This window comes from Cryptotermes secundus, unplaced genomic scaffold (assembly GCF_002891405.2).
Source record: "Cryptotermes secundus unplaced genomic scaffold, Csec_1.0 scaffold213, whole genome shotgun sequence".
Taxonomy (NCBI): Eukaryota; Metazoa; Arthropoda; class Insecta; order Blattodea; family Kalotermitidae; genus Cryptotermes; species Cryptotermes secundus.
The window spans coordinates 190,879-212,373 of record NW_019731264.1 but is presented as its reverse complement, the minus strand read 5'-3'; the positions used below and the strand labels follow the sequence as shown (position 1 = coordinate 212,373).

Sequence of the window (21,495 nt, the reverse complement as noted above, 5' to 3'; positions counted from 1 at the left end):
ACAGAATGCTTACAAAACATTTCCAAATTATGGGGCTCTCTTCTGTCAAAACTCTATACAGACAAATTTCCGGATTAAAATTCAGAGTGCATGGGAACTCGCTATCTATAAAGACTCTTTGTACTTTTCTACTTTTCTGAGGCAAAATTTAATTCCTCGCCTTTTCGCATACTGTTAAGAATTGCCTTTTATTTTTGGAAAACTGAGAATTAAACATCCGTGAAACTATAATAGATAGAATGAGAAAGTTTTGTGTGTGTGTGTGAGCTTACCTAACTCGAAATTGTGTAAGTTTAATAGAAACTTTTTACCGACCGACCTCTTGACAGTGGCTGTATGACGCCTCTGCGTTTCCCACAAACAACATGAATGATGTGGTTGATTCGGATGAGTGGGGATTGGCGATTACGTGATATCTTTCGTGAGTAACTGGAATGATTGCGTACATACGAGCATTTCAAGTTAACTCCAAAACTCTGAATTTAGATTCGCTAGTGCATGTAGGATTTGATGTTCCAACTGCGGTGACTAAATAAAGTTCTGTCTTCTCGGTTATAGCGCCATATAGTCCACTGAAAGTTAACCGATGTTTCTGAGGAATCTGTTTCCTCCATCTTCATGGATGAAAAGTAAGCTACGCGAGATTCCAGCATGAAGCAAGCAGCAAGTAAAGCATGCCTGCTACAAGCTAATTTCTTGCTTGGCTTACTATTGGACCCTGAAGATGGAGAAGGCATATTTCTCTGAAATGTCGGTTGACTTTTAATAATGGACATTCACTGAAAATATAACCCTTCACTAGTGCGTGTTTAGCACTCCATGCGTCTCAAAATGATGCCCATCAACGGCGTTATGTTGCTGTCATACCCGAGTATAGTGTTACATAATGTTCCGTGACGGCACGTGCAATCTGGTTTGAAAATTCGGTTGAAGTGTGGTTCGCGCATATATTTAAATAGCGCTCATATCTTTAAAATGAGTCTATATGGAGTGAATGGAACTAATTTTAGTTCTTGGTGTATTCGGAAATGCCGTCCAGGTTAAGTAGAAAGAAACATAACGATTCCACTTTACGTGTGGCCCATGGGTACTACAGAAACCAATTGGTTCCCACGATCTCAAGAAGCAGGGAGGAAAGTTATTAGGGAGTTAGGGAGTATGTTGGCCGCATGGATGCGTTGTTAAGTGTACTCCTCCGGCTCCTCCGTACTCCTAAAGTATGTGGAGCAATGTTGCATGAAGAATAATGACATAGCACTTATACCCTTATCAATTTGGGTATCGTAATGAGCGTGGATTACTAACACATTCAGTTCTGAAGGAAAAATATGTAATTTTTCTTCATATGCTCAGTCTATATCATGCGCCTATAGCAACTTTAACTAGATAATGACACAGTAACAATAACAACTTGTACGAAAATTAACACAGTTACAATAACAGCTGCCACAATGGTTATGATGATACCCCAGATTAACCATGATGTATAAATTAATAAAGAATATACATTTTGTTTCAGTTTACTGCTTAATTTGATCGAGTACATTATTTATTTTGATTTAATACAAAGTGTTGCAATGTTGTTGACTTCGACGTTCCGTTTAGGGTTGAAGAGCTGCCGGGTTTTCTCACGAGCTGTCCCTCAGATGCCAAATTTTGAATATCAACCCAAAAAGTATTTGGTATGTATTCCTCCTACATAATTGTTAGAAATAATTTCTCTTGAAACACTGAATGTATGGCAGTAGCATGGATGAAGGATCTATCTATATGACAAAAAATGGTTAAAACTGTATATTTGATTTCTTTCATTCTGGTCCATCACACTAACAATATTATAAAAAGATAAAACAGTTCCGTTCAGTGTGACTGGTGAAGATCCTTCCTATCTCAGTCCTTCATGCCCGACAAACCTGGGACATTACTGCAGCCCCAGTCATTTCTTGCCGGTTCTCTTCTGTCTATAATGTGACACACTTTTTATTTTAGGTGACACCAAACTTACATTCAGCTCATTAAAATGTCAGTTAAAATGTTCTTAAAATATCATTAAAATTGTGTCAGGCTATGTGTTTCAGCCTCACAGGGTCATCGTGAGGCAACACATTTCTGATGGTACCTACTGCACTCTGCCTGCTTTTGTCAATAGTATGTGTTGCCTGAAGATGGCCCTGTGAGGCTGAAACATGTAGCCCGACACAGAATGTATATATATTTTAATGACATTTTAAGAATATTTTAACTGACATTTTAGTGAGCTGAATGTAAGTTTGGCATCATCTAAAATAAAAAATGCATTGCATCATAGATGGAAGAGAAACTGCAAGTGATACTGCACTGCAATGGGATGGTGAAACATAATACCCAGTTCTTGGCTGAGGCTTCACCTCTAAGCCTGGACTCAGCTAGAATCAAATGGCATTGTTTCTATTGTAAGACAGAATAGAGTGTGCATAGGAATGATAGATCGACTTCATTAAGTCTAAAGACATAAATGGTTTTATTGCCCTTATTGCATAACAAGCCTTATTTAGTCTTGATGACAGTTCAGTGATATGATCCTTCCATGACATTGTACTATCAATGTTTAATCAAAGGAATTTAGTACAATTAATATTGGTAATCACTGAGTTAGAAGATATTATTTGCATTTTTATTTCTTTATGTTTTTTAATAAGAATTGCAAGAAGTGTAATTTTTCACAATTCAGTGTTAAAAAGTTGCCATTGAACCAATTAATTGTCTCATTCAAGACTGAACTGACATTACCTTTAAATTCCTCAGGATTAGTGTTTGATATAATGATGCTGGTATCATCTGCAAATAATATTGGATTAGCCATTTTGTTTATGGTTAGTGGAAAATCATTTATGTAAATGAGAAATAGTAATGGACCCAATATAGACCCCTGTGGAAATCCATGTTTGACAGGCTCCCATTTGGAAGATACTTTATTAAGCTTAATATCGTTCACTGATACTCTCTGATGTCTGTTTTCTAAATACTGACCAAGGAAAAGATTTGATGAAATTGAAGACAGCTTCGAATGTTTGCCATGCAAATCCATGACGTGATTAGACCAATAGGCATAGATTTAGACTAAAACAATGTGGGCAGAAATTAAAAAATTACATCTACTGCCATATAAAATGAGAGAGACAATTATGGGAGAATGCACTTCTGTAACTGATTTTTGTGGGCATTACATGGTGGTCTCTGTGACCCAAAACTTAACATTCTTTATTGATGAAGCTTTGTTCCACCTGAGCTGGGATATCTGTGCTCAGAACAGTAGGTCTCCTTCTTCTTCTTGTTGCTCCCACTTGCAGCACAGGGCATTAATGAAATGCTAAGACAGTCGGTAGGACTCCTTGGACAGGGGATCAGCTCATCACAAGGCCACTACCTAACACAAATAGATATCCATGCCCTGAGCAGGATTGGAACTCATGATCCCAGTGTTCAAGTGGGCAAATACATTTCATGCCTTAGACCACATGGCCACTGTGATGGGCAGAACAATAGGTACTGGAGCAGTATAATCTGAGAGAGATACTTTTGAAGTGCTCCTTCAAGATCAGAAGATTGGTGTGTGGCATGCCATTACTGCTACATAAGCAGTAGGACCCATATTATTTGAAAAGATTATTAATTCTGGGTAGTGGGTGAGTTACATTCAGCATTGCAAAAAAAAAGAAGGCACAGTTATTTTATGCAAGATGGTGTTACAGCACACTAACACTCCATGGAGCTGAGTACTTCTTGAAAAGCTGCCAGTCACTCAGCTACTCAAGAATTTCCCCAACTTTTATGGAACCTGTGTTCACAAAAGCCCTTGACTGGCCCCCATCCTGAGCCACATCAATCCATTCTATACCACCCCGTCTAGCTCACACTGCTAATCATTCCATTAATGTTTTAAACGAGATGTTTGAAGACAACATGGTAAGTTACAGACTATGGCCTGCAACGTCTCCAGACTTAAATCCCTGTGATTTTTACCTTTGGAGAAATGTAAAAAATAAAGTGTATTCAAATATCTCCACACTGGATGAATTGATGTACAGTATTTGCGAAATAATTACATCTATCAAGATCAGTGAACTCAGACTAGTGTCAACACATTTCAGAGACTTGGATGTTTATTAAAGAGTAGAAGGGAGACATTTTAAGCATCTGGTGAGATGATGGGTTCTTCTAAAAAATGTATTTACTTTAAGAAATGCACATCTGTGTTCATAATGTGTGGCATATTAGAAGTGAATCTAGACTGTAACTTCCCAGCAGGTTCTGGCTAACAGGCCAATGGTAAGAAGGTCAGATGATTTAGCCATCAAAAAAGACTTTGCATAAAACAAATTATATGGATTAGTAAGTTTAATCACTGTCAGTTATAAAAAAGCTTTAATAATATTAAAATCAGCCCAAAAATCTTACATGCAGTGATTATTTAATCACAATACAAGGAAACTCATATATAAGTTGTTTTTTTGGGGGGGGGCACTGGATTTGAACACCAAACTGAAGGAAATCTTAAATGGAAGAAATTTAACTTTGGGATTATTGACTTATCACTGAAAATTCATGTTAAATGAATGAGAACCTTAAATCTGGGACCATTCAATCAAGGTTCCTCTGCATTTACTATCCTAACATATGATCTTGTTGTTTTCAATATTGGAAGCTTAATTTATTTTTAAAAAAATTGTTGTCAGATCTGACTACTGTCACATTTCTTTCTAGAAAAAGAGCACTGCTTGTTCTCACACTATTACATATGTGAATGCTATTTTTTGTTCAGGGCCCAAGCTATGAGAAAATGCAAAATATATGGGCAACCAACATTATAAGTGCCTTTGCACCACACTTCAAAGAACCACTTCTCATCCATGATGGAAAAATGCAATGGCTGTTTGATCATACTGGAAGAAGATACCTTGACATGTTTGGAGGCATAGTCACTGTCAGTGTGGGGCACTGTCACCCGTAAGATTATACCATCTATATAAAATACTTTTACATTCCATGGATAGGGGCATGCGGTAGCATAGTTGGTTGAGGCACTATGCTACAAGCCGGAAGGTCGCGGGTTCAAGTCCCCATGAGATCATTGGATTCTTTTGAATTGACCTAATCCTTCCGGCTGCACTATGGCCCTGGTGTTGACTCAGCGTCTAACGGAAATGAGTACCAGGAATTAATTAAATAATTTTCCAGGGGAATAAAGCGCAGCTGGTGCATAAGGCTGACAATTTTACCGCCATCTTTGAGCTGATTGTCTAGATAATGTGGGAGCCTCAATGTCTCACAGCCTGTTACAGTGATAGCTTTACTTACTTTTACTTACATTTCATGGATGCTTCATTCTGTAGGTATGTAACTACATTCCCACAAGAAATGTGAGACATATACATAGCAATTACAGGGTAGGTAACAAATACATCTTAGTTATAACTGCATATGTTCCAATATAGCACAGTTCATAGTAAAATATGAATACCATTGTGATGATTCTATGAATTATGTCTAGATTTACATTAGTATGCTAATGCATTAACAATTCAGTGCTGAGGATTTCCATCAGGTGGTATCCTTACACTTTCACTAACACTAAATCAACAACAGAGTATGAACCAACAGAGAAAAAAAAAAAAGTGTTTCCATTAAAATTAAAGTGATTAACCTTTAACATCCGAAGTGCCCTGATTGGGCCAGTGATGAGTATGGTCGTCATTGGCAAAGTACCCCGATTTGGTCAGTCGGGCATTTAAAATCTGCTAGTGGAAGGGCGCACATGTGCAACTAGTAGAAGCGCATGCACAGTTCTAAATATTTATTTTTAAATGTAGTAATTACCAGACCAACTTGAGTAAAACCCTAATAGAGGAATTAAAATGATACCTAATTGAACAAGGTTAAGGATGGAATATGGAGCATTTTTATTCCATAAACTTAAGTAGAAACAAGCACAGGAGCTAGAGAAGATACAATATAGGGCAATTCGCGGAGCACTGGGCTACATGAGTAGCACCCCGACCAATGTAATGCTGGCAGAAGCCAAAAGTCCCAATTTTTAGTAGATCCAAACAGTTGGGAAGGAACTATGTGTCCAGGTGTTATACGTCAAGCAACCATCCAATGATCCAGCTGCTGGAAGAATTAGCAGCTCTACTTGACAGTCCAGGGAGAGGAGAAAATGAACAACCACTCATCAGCGAATATTACAAAGAGGTAACCCCTATCAGTCATTTAATCCAATCAGAGAACTGTCCCCTGGCCTTCGACTACACATACAGAAGCCTCTTCTATGAGGCCAGGGTATCTTTCGATGAAGGAAAACAAATAAAGGAAGCAGAAGATCACAACGAGGAATTCAAAAAGATTATCCAAGAACGAATGAGAACCAGCAAATGTTTTGCCACAGACAGCTCAAAAATGGAGGGCAAACCATTCATAGGATTCGCATCAGGAGATATAAAATTTGGTCGTAGCATGAAATTCAGGATATCTAAGATAGCATCCACATTCACGGTGGAAGAATTAGCAATTGTCGAAACACTAGATTGAAAAAATAGACTCCGAGCAAAACTTCACGATTTTCTCAGACTCGGCAAGCGTGTTAAAAGGAATTAGTAACTCCTCTATAACAAGCAACACATGACACATCACACATATGCTAAAACATTAAATAGAGTGACTGGAATTACGAGGAAAAAAAAATCAATTTTACTGGATCCTGGGGCACTGAGGAGTGGAAGTTAATGAGAGGGCCGACTTGCAAAGCAAGCAATCAAACAAGGCAGAGATAGTCAATTACTGTTACCAGTTGCAGATCTTAAAACATCGTAGAAAAAGAAAGACAAAGAAAAACTTCACAGTTTTTGTCAAAACACCAAACGGGACAGAGGAGAAAGCTCCTTTGAAAGGCACTACAGGAAAGGCTCATCTCCATGGTTCTGACAAATAAAAATGAACCGCCACACCTTCGTGTCAATAAACCTTATGAGAGCAGGACACACCAGTCTTAAGCAAGCCTAAACAGATTTAATTTTGTGTCCACGGCTGAATGCGAATGTGGTGATGGGGTGCAAATGGAGGAACATATCCTCTGGGGCTGTAAACAGTACGAGGACCAAGGGGCAACAATGATGGACATTTTGACTGAGAACAGCAAGAAGCATTACCCAAAGTCAGTTACAAAGCTCTTAAGGCTAGAAGAAAAAAGATCTCTGGAAGGTGTCTGTTACTTCATAAACAACATTCCTATATTTATATAAAATAGATATGTAACAAAGTAAAAGAAGTAATTGTACTGATTATTTACAGTAACTCACAGATTAAATAAAGATCTGTATTAACAATCACAGGGTTACCGCTATTGTAGAATAAGATGTTTATTAGAATGTGCTACAGAAGGCCAAATGGGCATTGCCTAGGCCTCTTTTGTATTTACATTTTTTCCTACAATTAAAAAAAAACTAAATGCTTTAGTCTGTATTTGCAATGTCCACCTTTGCCCAAAGAAGTTCATACCATATCTCCAAACAGTGAGACTGCATAGCATATAGTATTTTTTTGTTAAATTCAGTATCTTAGAGTCTTTGTGTCATTAATCTAAGTACTGTAGTTACTACTGCCCTCTTGAGCAGGTTGTTTTATTTTATAGGAAGGTCTCAGAGGCAGCTGCACAACAACTGAATACACTGTGGCACACTACAAATATTTACTTGAACCCAAAATTGCATGAATATGCCGCAAAACTTACTTCCAAACTTCCTGATGATTTAAAGGTAGTTCAGTGAGTTTAACTGTGATTATTTTTTGTAATTAAATGCTAATGCGACATCTAGTTTACAGTTTAACCAAACTTTTTTCTATTTGTAGGTTGTTTACTTCGTGAACAGTGGGTCAGAAGCAAATGACTTTGCTGTATTTCTGGCCCGATTACATACCAAAAACTCTGATATAATTTCTTTACGAAATGCTTATCATGGAATGAGCTATGTAACAATGGCTCTCACTGCACAATCTTCTTGGAGAAATTCTCTTCCATTGGCTCCTGGTTTTCATCATGTAAGTAATAACATAAGTTTCTTCTGCAGTCTTAGTGCTGCTCACATTTGCAGTCAACGAAGATTTATGCCACAGCCTTCTGTTATCTTGTCCCCTTCTTGACGTGGCTCCTGTGCAGGTGTGGCAAGATTGGGCCAGAGATCTCTTGAGAGAGGTGAGTAGCCTTTCCATTAACAAGAAGAAATGTTTGGCCAGCAGAAGAAGCTGATCAGAAAGATACCTATTTAAGGTAAGTTGAGGGTTTAACTGATACTGGTTGTAGGTGTCCAGCTTGGATCAGTGGTGGGGGCTGTGGTGTCCCTGTCAGTGAATGACAGAGTGTGTCTGGGATATTCAAATGGCAACAACCCAAGAAAAGACATTTGGCTAGTATCCAGCTTGTTTGGGCATGGATCTCTGACCTCAGACTCTGTGTAGCCAGAGCTGACAGATATTAGGAGAACCAAAATTTAGAAAGTTTCAGATTAGCTAAGAGCCCAAGTAACTCTGGGGGCACAGACTGGACCCAGTAGGTTCTGAGTACTTGGGATAACTGGAGGTTGTCCAACCCATGTCAGTACTTAACTGAGGATGCTTTATTGATATTAGTAAGATATGTGACCTCAAGACTTGCTTGCGTCACCAGCTAACCTGAGGTTTTTATGATTTTCTCAGTCTCTGCAGCAAATATGGGATAATGCCTTAAAGTAGGTAAAAAAAAGTTTTCAGAGTTTTCTTTCTGATGCCATAAACCGGATACTTGTACAACAATTAGTTTCCGAGATACGTATTTTCTTTTTACTTGTATTTTGGATACCTTTCATCCGGACATTCTGTACATAAACATTCAGTTCGTACCTCAGAGAAAACACATTACTTCACTGCCACAAAGCCCAACCGGTTAATGCTGTTTAGGGAAATAATAGATGTTTACTGTGAGAACCATAGGGAACATAAATAATATAAAGATTCATTTCGTACCTCACAGGAAACACAATACGTATCCTCTACAAAGGCCAACCAGTTAACATTGTTTTGGAAAACAGTTGCTGTTTACTGTGAGAACCATATGGAACATACAAATAATATAGGCCATGCCATAGCTCAAGCGGTTAGTCACTGGCTTCCCACCTCGGTGGCCCGGGTTCGATCCCGGGGTCTGGTCAAGTGGGATTTGTGGTGGACAAAGTGGAGCTAGGGCAGGTTTTCTCCGAGTACTTCGGTTTCCCCTGCCAATCTTCATTCCACCAATTGCTCCAAAATCACCCTCACCTATCATCTGGGGCTGGTACAATAGGCCAGAAGTGGCCGCAGTACAAGGGACTTAGTCCCACCCCACTAGCAATAAAAAAAAAACAGGCATTTAAGAGCGCACCAGCAGCAGGCATTTAAATAAACTCTGGCCAGCTGAAAGTTACCACCATTTCAAAAGCCCGGTGTTTAAAGGTTAAGCGGGTATTGGTTTCCATAGTGGTAGATGCAATCTAGACTGCTACCCCAAGGAGTACAGCAAGTGATAGCAGTTGAGGTGGGATAACAGACCACACCTTAACAGTGGTATCAGCAGCTTGCCTTAGTACACCACTGCATAATACAACACAAATAAGTAACCAGTCAGTCACTGGTGACCAGAGATTGAGGAATTCCATTGTGAACGTACCTGAAATCAGCATGTTTAGTCATCTACTGAGAAGAAAATGAAGAATGTTTTTACTTTTGTCCTAAAGGTGACTTTATCTAACTCATTCCATAGAGCAGTCTTGAGAAGTTGACAGTCATTCAGCTACTCAAAAAAATCATCTTTCATAGAACACACAAGTTCAGTGGTGTGTTCACCGGAGCCCACCAGTGGAAATTATCATTAGTGAGTTGGTGAGTTGAACCCAGTTCACACACCTTATTTAACCAAACTAAACTAACTAACTCCATGGACCTAAGCCCTTCTGGTGAAGTTTGTCAGTCACTTAGCTACTCGAGAATTACTCATCAAATTATGGAACCCAAAGGCTCATTACTATGTTCACAAGAGTCCTCCACTTGTCCCTGTTCTGACCTAGATCAATTGAATCCAACCACCACATCCTATGTAAGCAAACCTATTTAACATTACCTTTAATATTATTTCCCTGTTTACACCAAGGTCTGACAAGTAATCTCTTTCCTTCACATTTTCTGATTAACAGTTACTACAAATCAGTTTTCAAGAATTTCTCAGTTAGATAATGAACATCAAGGTTCTTCTCCTCCTTTCTGATATACCATCCTTTGACACTACATAACCTAAGTAATAACATTATTGAATAACCTACAATCCAATCACTGTTATAGGTGAAGTCTAATAATGGTTATTACCTTACAGACCATGAACCCGGACGTTTACCAAGGATTGTGGGGAGGCTCCCACTGTCGTGATTCACCTGTCCAAACCACTCGTCACTGTGACTGCAAACCAGATGAATGTAATGCTTGTGATATGTACTATGGACAACTGGAGGAAATCTTCAAGTACTCTCTCCGTGCTGGTAACCTAGCTGGCTTCTTCACAGAAACTATTCAGGCTAGTACCTTCCCTTTGCATATACTGATTTTGTTTCATAAAAATTTGTGGAACAGTTTAATAAAACGTTTCTTTTCGAACAGGGTATTGGTGGAGTTGTTCAGTTTCCAAAGGGATTTTTGAAAAAGGCCTATGAACTTGTGAGGACGAATGGTGGTGTTTGCATTGCTGATGAGGTATTTATTTGCTTCTGTCTTGTTTATTCATTATTCAATAAATAATTTTCATTAGCAGAAATACATTTTCTTACATAATGCAGGTTCCCAGCCTTTATCAGGGTGTAGTTATGTGTCATTTAATGACACTGTTAGTATGTACACTATATAGCGTCAAATGGTAGGACGACCGATAAATTGGAAAGGATTTGGTAGGCAGTGGTCATGGCCTAATTGAAGTACTATCCTAGTATTTGGGTAGGAACTGAGGAAAGCCACGAAAAACTTAAGTCAGGGTAGCTGGTGCCCCAGCCAAGATTCTAACTGAGCACCTTCTGGATGTATGTCGATGAAATTATTGCTACATGAACAAGCTTGGAGATACCACAGAAGGTGGAGAGGAGAATATGTTAATGGGAAGCTATTAATATTGAGTATTTCTGTGTGTATTACTACTCCATTTGTATACATATACACAATATTAAGGAAACTCAACTGTAGAATATGTCTTATAATTTTTAGCTGTTTAGCATGGAGCTGTATGTGTGTGTATCAGGGGGGTTATCTTGCAATGCTGTAAATATCTGCTCAGAATTACTGCGTTTTCAGACTTTGTCCATCATCCAGGATTCTAAGAAACTAGAAAACACAGTGTTTCAGAAGCTGGATCTGTTGCCATCCTCTGATGAGGGGAGAGAAGACACCTATCAGCAGACCAGAGACTGAGGTTAGCTCTTTCTAACGGACACCACAGAGCAGGTGTCTCCCCTTCACCTGAGGATAGAAACAGATCCAGTTTCTGAAACACTGTGTTTTCTAGTTTTTTAGAATGTCACACAATGGACAAAGTACAAAAACCCAGTAATTCTGAGTGTTATACACCATCATCAAAACCCTTTAGAATCTACTTGTAAACATCTAGGCTATACAACATCACATGGCAGGATGACTGATGAATGATGATTTTACAGAATAGGGAAAGAAGCTGTAGTGCTTAACTGAGGTACTTTTTTGCACTTGCCCAGTGGGACCGAGGAGAATGACAGAGTACCTCAAGTAGGATAATTGGTGTCCCTGCCAGTATTTGAACCTAACACCTCCCTAATGCAAATCTTGAGTGTTACCACCAAACCAGCCTGTTCTGTGAGAGAGTGATAAGATGAAATCTCTCATTTTGCATCCAATGTAGGTACCTCCTACATGCAGAACTGTACAGAGGATCATTATTCCTCGTCATTCAATATAAATGTAAGTAATGATAGCGCAGTTGCTATAGCGACTGGCTACGGGTTCAACAACCGAAGGGTTAGAGTTTGAGTCCCAGTAGGGTCAAGATTTTTCTCCACGTCATCCAGACTGGCTCTGGGGCCCACCCAGCCTCCTATACAATGGGAACCAGGGGCTCTTTCCTAGGGGATAAAGCAGCATGGGCGTGAAGCTGACCACTCACCTCCAACTAATGCCAAGGTTGAGAAAATGTGGCTCTGTACATCCACTCCCCCATACATCGTCATGTCAACCTTGCCTGCCTGTCACATACCCTGTCCTTCCTAAAGAGGTTTTGATGTTACAGCAGCATAACTGTTACATCAGTGCTGGAGGAAATGGTCACATATGCAGCATGCCAAATGCTTAATGTAGTTATCTGAAAATTCTCAGTATTTGAGACTAAGACTACTTTTTAATCAATATATTTTCTGTTGATTCAGTCTCAGAATTTTGATGTGTGTGTCTAATCTCTATTATATTTAGGTACAGACAGGTTTTGGACGCACTGGAGAACATTTCTGGGGATTTGAAATGCATGATGTGATACCAGATATTGTCACCATGGCAAAGGGGATTTGTAATGGCCTTCCCATGGCCGCTGTTGTCACAACACCTGCTCTTGCACAGTCACTGAAAGGGGCATATTATTTCAACACATTTGGAGGTAATCCAGTGTCCTGTGCTGCAGGGCTGACGGTATTAAACGTAAGTTGAAGACAACAATTCACCTTTCTCATTAGGCACAAAATATCTCCATTAATTTGTTATTTATTATAGGTTCCATCAACACAATTCCTATCTTTACAACATATTTCGGCCATTTAGGGCCATCATCAGATAAATGACAATGGCCATAAATGGCCAAAATATGCTGTAAAGTAAAAGAGAGTATAAATTTATTCGCTTTATACAGGACTTATGTTGATGGAACCTACAATAAATAGTTCACACACATAATGATGCAGAAGTGCAAAGTTAAAGACTGGAGATCCATTGCAATGGACAGAGATGCTTGGAGGCTGTTGGTGCAGGAAGCCGAGGCCCGCAGGGGGCTGTAGAGCCAGTTGATGTGGTGGTGTATGCTGCTATTGCTGTGTGCACTGCCATGAAAGACAGTCCAGTGGTGGTGTGGTTGGAAGAGAACATCCTTCTTAATGTAGTCTTGGGTGCACTCTGCGACTTTCTCTTTTGCATCTCTTCCTTGGCGTGGCTGCATCCTCGATAGTCGGAGGGATGAAGTTCTTCTCCGTCCACCAACGTGCAGTTGCAGCATGCTGCATTGCCCTTTCCTGCGCACTCCTTGTGAAGGTCACCACTCCCGCACCACATACAAAAGGATGGTGCTTCCATTTAGCCCAGACATGGCCAAAATTCTGGCAGTTGTAACACTGCATGAGTCCAATCTGGGCTTTGTACACCTCTACCCTGACTGCAGTACTGCAAAGACATGTCAGTCTGAATATCTCCTGGAACTTTGATGTCCTAGGTAAGATTATGAGGAAGAGGGGAATGTCTGTTGTGGTTGTTAATTTTTTTATTGCTAGCGGGGTGGGACTAAGTCCCTTGTACTGCGGCCACTTCTGGCCTATTGTACCAGCCCCAGATGATAGGTGAGGGTGATTGTGGAGCAATTGGTGGAATGAAGATTGGCAGGGGAAACCGAAGTACTCGGAGAAAACCTGCCCCAATGCCACTTTGTCCACCACAAATTCCACCTCACCAGAACCAGGATCGAACCTGGGCTGCCACAGTGGGAAGCCAGTGACTAACAGCTTGAGCTATGGCACAGCCTACTGTGGTTGTTCCTTCTGCAGGTGATTAATGGGTGGCAGACGTTTGTTGATGCTAATAATGACAGTGCCAAAGTTCACCAACCTATCTCAGATGTCCTCTGCATGAATGCTGCATGGAAGGTGCTGTATTGCAGCCATTATAGGCTTCTGGGATTTTGGATAGAAGGTGAGGCATGGAATGTTTCTGGTTTCAAAGTGAGAGCAGATGGTTGAAAAATCCGCCACTTCTTTCCTGGCTACTCTGGTGCTACAGAACTTGAAGTTGCCTTTGATATTGTATCAGGTTCACCTGAGAGGTTAATATAAAAGGAGGCAGCCTACCTGCCTGGCATGATGGCACCTGATGTTGCTGTTGCTTGGTCCAGTCCTCCAAATCATCTCCATTTCATTGACCTCAGAGGGAGGGTGAGGGTGAAGATGTTCCAGTTGGGATCTTCATCCTACGACTGTAACTGAGGGCCGTTTACTCCTGTGGCAGATGTTTCTGGTTTCTTGGTTCTTTTGTCAGCATCATCTGACGGTTTTGCTTTTGTGCTCTCTGCTCGCGGAATTCCTCGTTGGATGGAGGTACAGTAATTGTCTTCCCTTTGGCAGCGCTCTCTTTGAGGACTGACGTCAAGTCATGTAGCACCTCTGTGTACACTCCATGCAGGGCGCTGTATGGCTGCTTTCCTTTCAGAAGCTGGTGGAGGATCCTCCTGGTGTCCACCATGTTTGGGACAATTAGAGTCCATTTAAAATTTTCGCCAACTGATGCAGGGGTATAGTTCACTAAGCAGACAATGGCAATGAGTACCCTGCATGCACGTTCCATAAGAACTTCAGTGTTAGGATGTTGCTGTATGGTATCCCCATATTACAACCTCAGAGCTTCTGAAATTCTGGGGTGGGTACATTTGCCATGGTATGTGTTACTACCACTATTATTATAACAGTTAATTCTATACAGTAACCACACAAAGCACTTGATCTACACAGGCCCATGGACTTCACTGACACTGGTTGCACCAAACAGGAGATGACCGTGAATCCCCCACACACAGCTTACTCCACTAATATTGTGTTTGCTTCATGGTCTTTACCGGCTGCTGCAAAACAATGGCTGTGACCCAGCGATAGCTGTCTCTTTCAGTCATCATGTCACAATATATTCATTTTCACTAAACTAAAATAATTGCATTTTTCAAAAACGTTGACATAATTTCACCTCAGTATATCCATTAAGATCCATTTTAATATTGGCCCCCACTTCTATGCCTACTTCTGACAAATTATTTCTTCCTGTCAGGTTTTTCCAACTAAATATTACATGCATTTCTAATCCGCCCCATATGTGGTACATGCCCCATCCATCACATCTTCCTTCATCTGATCACTGTAGTAATATTCAGTGAAGAGTACGAAGATCATCATCATGTGATTTTCTTCATCCTTCTGTAAACTACTTCTCTCTTACGTCCAAACACTTTGTACTTTCAGTAGTATCCTGTTCCTAAACACATTTGACATCCATTCTTCCCATAAGGTTGGAGACAAATTTTCACACCCATATAAAATGACCCCCCTCGTTGGTGTCTCCACCTTATCGTGGTGAGGGGGTTTGAGTATGCCAAGGACCCTGAGAGCTATACCAGCGGTAGCGTAGCTACTGGCAGGGCCTCCCTTGCTGGACAGGTCAAAGGGTAGGCATCAGACGAAGAGAGACACCAAAAACCAAAAACTGATGCCAGAAGCAGCGTCATCAGCAGCGACTTGAAGCACAGAACAAATGATGCTCGAGATGGTTCAAGTTCGTATAGCAACAGGCGTGACCAGAGTGGTTTGAATGGCTGTTGTACTGCGATGTGGAAAGCAAATGGAAAAACTACCACATTATCACTTTTCCTGGATAGTCTCTTTCCAAAAACAGAAGATCACATTAAGTGGAGGAACTGTTTTGGAAGAGACTGTGGACCTGTCATCTGACAGATTACTGATGAATGAATGAATAAAACGACATGAAAAATTATTGAATGTTGTTAGCCTTAAAATTTTAAATACAAGACGAAACAACAAAACTCTTATTTGGATATTAGTAAACATTCCACAGTGTCTGTCAAGAATGCAGTTTTGATTTGTCACTATCATTTGAAATACTTCATCTTTTTCACATTTACAGAGATATTAAATATTTTTATGCATTTATTTTGTCCTGCAGTATAGTGGTGCTACCTGAACATGCATTTAGTTTTCTCTTAGACCAGCCTTATTATTGGTGTTTCATAGAGCTTCCGTGTATTTCTTTATGGTTTGTGTGTTGCCCAGTAAATCAGCATCATCAGCACACAGCAAGAACTGCTGTATTGCAACAAATCAAGTATATTCAAGATAGTCTTGTCATTGTGCTGATTTTTTCAGGTGATTGAAGAAGAAAAGATTCAGGAAAATGCCCATGTTGTCGGAACACATCTTCTAAAGAAACTTGCAAAGTTGAGAGACCAGTTTGAATGTATAGGAGATGTTAGAGGAAAGGGACTGATGATTGGAGTTGAAATGGTTACTGATAAGGAGACCAGAACTCCTCTTCCAAGCAACCACTTTGTGGACATCTGGGATGACTGTAAAAATATGGGTGTTCTTATTGGTCGAGGAGGACTATACCACAATGTAAGTATTACTGATTCTAATTCCTGTTTTTGGACCTTACATTGAGTTCATACCCTTACAGTCTATTTAGCTAAGATAGTATTGTCATGTGTTAAGGGACTAGACAGAGAGCTTGGATTTGTAATTGGATTTATTGGATTCTTAGTGGCCTCCGTAGTCTAGGGGTAACGTTCACACCTCATGACTCAAGGTACGCGGGTTCAAACCTGGCAGAGGTCGTGGAATTTTTAAGGGTGGAAAAATTCAAGGAACAAGTCCTCCGGGAGGGACTTTAAGCCGTGGGTCCCGTGTCATAGCTTTACAGCATGTAAAAGAACCTCATGTCCCAAGGGGACCACTGAGCCAAATTCAGGACATTTCCCGCCCAACAGTAGTCTCTAATGCCTCTGGTAGATGGGGGAAGCATCGAGATACCACTGAGCCAGTAGGGGCCGAACTCGCTGGCTGAGTCAGGAATGATGGCACGCACCAGTACCGGCAGGGAATAGAGACTGGTAGAATATTATAGGGGGATGCACAATGGACCAACAGTTGGTCTAAGTGCATGGGGAAACCCACCCTCTCCAATACAATACAATATTGGATTCTTAAAACTTGTGGCTACAAGTAATTACCATTGTTTCACTATTTTACGCCCATCACAATTCACTACCTCACACACTAAATTTCCTCAGTCTGCGATTGTCTTCACCAGTCATTGCTTGGTAATGGTTCTCAACATCGTAGATTCCTTGGCTTCTTTGTGCTGTGACTCCTGTCCTTACTGGCTGGCATCCGTTTCACACTAATTCTTCATGGCTGCAACTCCTGGCCATTGACTCCTAGTATGGCCTCCACTGGCTACCATTGGCTAGCACTCGCTTCTACCTCATCTGCAGATTGCTAACCACTCCCTTCTCAACTCACTTTTTGTGAAAGGTCAAAGTCAAAGTTACGTTACACCCAACAGTTAGTAGGTGAGTAAAGCACCTATCTGGAGCTTAATTCCAGATCTTTGTTCCTGTCAGGCAGTTGCAGGTTTGTTGATGTGGGGCGCTCTTTCTGATGAGAGGACAGGTCTGTCATTTGCCAGAGTCACAGACAGCAGTAATAAGTCTGTTGTCAGTATGTACAATTTACATATTACATGCTGCATCTTCTCTGATTAAACTATTCCAGCTTTCAGCATACATGCCACAATCTTAACACTTTTCTCCCATGTGCATCATTGTCCTATATGTCTTTTGGAATGGGTTGTTCTTCAAACATTTTATGTGCACTTCTCATTTGTCCCTGTGTGCCACATGCCTATCCTTTCTCAACCTACATACATTAGTCACTGGTTAGTCGCTGGATTCCCACTGTGGTGGCCTGGGTCATCACGTTGGATCTGTGGTGGCCAAAATGTCGCTGGGGCAGGTTTTCTCCGAGTACTTCGGTTTCCCCTACCAATCTTCATTCCACCAATTGCTCCACAATCATTTGGTGTTGGTACAATAGACCAATAGTGGCTGCAGTACCAAGTGGACTCAGTCTCACCCCATTACAGTAGTCATTATCGTTGTTTGGAACAGTTATTTTCTCACCACTTGTGATATTGATGTGTCTCCTGTCTTGTCCACTAACATTTTACCATACACTGCTGCAGTGTCTTGCACTGAACTAACTTGCACCTAACCTCACATACTATTTCATGTCTGTTCCAACTTCTGTTGGTGCTAGCTGTCCACACCCAACTAAGACTGGGGCTATGTTGTCCTCTTCATGCCTTGCACCCATAGTTTTATGGCTGCAGTCACTCTAGAAGTCCGATGGGGGCTCTCGGTTATTCCTTGGCCTTCAGCAGTCTCTGGAACCATTTGGAAAGGGAGGGTAGGGGGAAATCCCAGTGTTTCCTGTACACTCAGCTCACATGACAATACTATGTACACCCACACACCAAATAAATATAGACTGAACAGAATGGTGTAGTGGTACACTTCTATTTTGCATTTTGAAGGTGCTTGGTTCAAATCTTGCCAGGACACTGGCTATCCTGATTGAGGGTTTTTGCAGTCTTCCTTAGTCCCTCCAAACAAATGCTGGATCATCATTTGATCAGTCATCCTGCCATTCAATGGTATATAGTCCAAATGCTGACAGCAGTGTGAGATAAACCATAAGGAAAGATGTAGGATATAAACAGGAACATGTATTTTAACACAATGCCTCGCCTGAGGGTACATGTGCCCATTTCTCTTAATCTGATATGATCTTAACAATAACGAGCTCACTGAGAAAACTATATGACAGAGGTTTGTTCCCTGTCATTGGTAATGTGAAAATAAAATGAAATGTTGGTATATGTGCTGAAAAGTTTGGGTCAAACATTTTTCATGGTAGATTTAAAAGTGTTCTGACGATGGTGTATAGCACTCAGAATTACAGGGGTTTTGGACTTTTTCCATTGTCTGGTATTCTAAAAAAAATAACTAGAGAACATAACGTTTTGGAAACTGGACCTGTTTCCATCCTCACATGAGGGGAAGGTTAGTTCTTTTGAAGGGACCCAACAGAGTAGGTGTCTTCCCCCTCACCTGAGAATGGAAACAGATACAGCTCCCAAAACACTGTGTTCTGTAGTTTTTTTAAAATACAGGGCAATGGATAAAGTCCAAAAGCCCAGTAATTCTGAATGATTTTTCTTAGTCAGTCATACATTATGATATATGTATCATGAAGTTCACCACAATAATATTAAAAAATTGTTCCTGCCACACAAGAAACACAATGCTGCTCCATTACAATGACCATTCAGTTAAGACTGTTGGGGGAAATAGTTGCTGTATACTCTGAGAATCATATGAAACACATAAAGTCACTCTGTGGGTTAAATACAGAGATTTTCTTTTTCTAAGGACTGAACTGGTCTTACAGGTATTCCGAATGACACCACCAATGTGCGTCACCAGAGAAGATGTTGATTTTGCAGTTGGTGTGTTTGAAGCAGCAATTCAGAAGCATCAGAAGGTATTTATGAAGTAGGCACAACAAATCTGCAGTGAAAGCAAGATATTACCATTTTATGTACCCTGATAACTTTTAAACGAACTGATGGATTCTGATGAATCTTGGTATGAATATAGAACTCTCTAATGCACTTCACTTTATATGTTTTGCCTCCAATGTGGCTGTGTGAATTTCTAAGGTTAGAGTAAATCTAGCACCAGTTAATATACAGCCCTGAAACTTTTGTGTGATTCAGTTCCTTGATAAGTATACAATCTTTATCTAGATAATTGCTCCCAACACCCTGGGGGAGGGGTTAGAATGTAGAATAAGAATATGAAGGCCCCACAAAATTTATATTTTGCTTTCTGTTTGATAGTAATAATTAATGAACCAGTGGAGGCCAGCATATGAAATTTTGTAATGACATTGTAACTGTAAGTTCTGTATGAATACAGAATACCTTTCTTTCACATCTCAACAATTACAAATATAGCAGTGGTGCAAAACTGATATTATATTTTGTACTTTTAACATAGTCAAAACTTTGCTGCAGAAAATTATTCATGAATATGGAATGCTATGTTATATAATTATTAATTTATAGTTGCTGTTGCTGATCACAGTGGCCATGCGGTCTAAGGCATGAACTGCTCAAACACTGGGATTGTGGGTTTCGATCTCATTTGAGGCATGGATGTCTGTGTGTGTTTATTCTGTGTTTGTGTTAGGTAGTGGCCTTGTGATAGGCTGACACCCTGTCCAAGGAGTCCTACCGACTATGTAAAAGATCAAGAAACAGAAAGAGCGGCCAAGGTTCAACAAAGGGCTATAGAACCATAGATAGATAGATAGATGTTGTTGGTTTCATCACATATACTAAACTTTACTGCTCCTGTGACTGCGTGTGTTATAGAGTATAACACACGCAGTCACAGGAGCATGACACAACACAGAGCACAATACACACACGAAAGTAGAAAGAGTGCTCCGACAGAAGAGGATAGGTGTGACTCGCGTAGTGAGATACGATGTAGGGATGAAAAATCCTGAACAATTTTAATATATTTAATTTAATATTTATCAATATATATGATAAATATATATTTTAGTTATTTTAATATGAAGACAGCAAGGCATGCAGTGAACTAGTTTATCGTAAATCGAATAAGCACCTAAAGATGGCACTTTTGTGCCGAAACATGTAGTGCGAGAGAGAGGAGTGAGACAGATGAGTGTATGCACTGGAAGACGGTTGAAATAAATCATGGAAATACAGTTATATTGTGAAGGAGCTGGAACACAAAATTTGTTAACAGAGCTAGAAGAGAAACAAATAGTGGTTTGGCCATGTAGAAAGAGTGGACAGTACAAGGGCACCAAGAAGGCCACTATATTTATGTCTAGTTTGAGCTCTGTTAACTTCTCTTTATTAATTTACCAGCCTGTATAGGATTTTATGAGTTATTTTTTGTGAAGTTTATATCCTGTTCCAACAAATTAACATTAGAAAAAAGTATCTGATTTAACTCATTCATGTCCATCCCTGTCCAATTTCTTGGAATTTCCCGATGACATATTTTAGATCTACAACATAATTAAAGAGTAATGGGGATAGACCATCTCCTTGAAGTATTCAATCATTTAAGTGTATTACAGAATGATGGCTTCTGCACATGAACACACATATTCCAGTCTGATTTGCTGAGTCCAGAAAAATGCCATCATAAAGGTTCACTACATAACTGGTGATACCTCCAGTGTTATAGCGGCCACAACACTGAAAGCTATATTTTGTGCACATCATATTGATCATTCCTGTACCCGACCTTTTTTAAAACTGATGACTTGAATAACATATGCCAGGTGTTTTGTTAATACAGTCTTATTAAACTGAGTTCCATATACTCAAATTTGTTTGGAGTATATAGGGAATGGGGTGTGCGGTTGCATGACAGAAACTCTTACGGAGAACGAGTACAGAATCAAAATAAATTTTTACTTCAGTTCTAACATGGAAGTCTTCCTACAGTCGACACTGATGGGTGAACAATTT

At 40.0% G+C, this 21,495-nt stretch overlaps 1 protein-coding gene across 5 annotated transcripts; it reads left to right on the top strand.

Annotated features, from left to right (window-relative positions):
• The first annotated feature begins 889 nt into the window (after positions 1–889).
• LOC111866740 (alanine--glyoxylate aminotransferase 2, mitochondrial) lies at positions 890–19,952 on the top strand. Of its 5 annotated transcripts, none has more exons than XM_023855955.2 (10): positions 890–1,039; positions 1,606–1,682; positions 4,802–4,986; positions 7,667–7,790; positions 7,885–8,073; positions 10,412–10,609; positions 10,693–10,785; positions 12,517–12,738; positions 16,224–16,472; positions 19,368–19,952. In XM_023855955.2, exons 1-10 carry the CDS (start codon positions 976–978, stop codon positions 19,473–19,475), a joined length of 1,509 nt encoding a protein of 502 aa, XP_023711723.1. In that variant the 5' UTR covers positions 890–975; the 3' UTR covers positions 19,476–19,952. The 5 variants fall into 5 exon arrangements, with proteins under 5 accessions (XP_023711723.1, XP_023711726.1, XP_023711722.1 ...); XM_023855958.2 differs by having other exon boundaries at positions 895–913; XM_023855954.2 differs by having other exon boundaries at positions 947–1,039; positions 1,520–1,682.
• The last annotated feature ends 1,543 nt before the right edge of the window (positions 19,953–21,495 follow it).

Coding starts and splice junctions, on each gene's coding strand:
- LOC111866740 (XM_023855954.2), top strand. Junction 8,074..10,411: donor TGGCTCCTGGTTTTCATCAT/GTAAGTAATAAC, acceptor ATTACCTTACAG/ACCATGAACCCGGACGTTTA. Junction 12,739..16,223: donor CAGGGCTGACGGTATTAAAC/GTAAGTTGAAGA, acceptor TGATTTTTTCAG/GTGATTGAAGAAGAAAAGAT.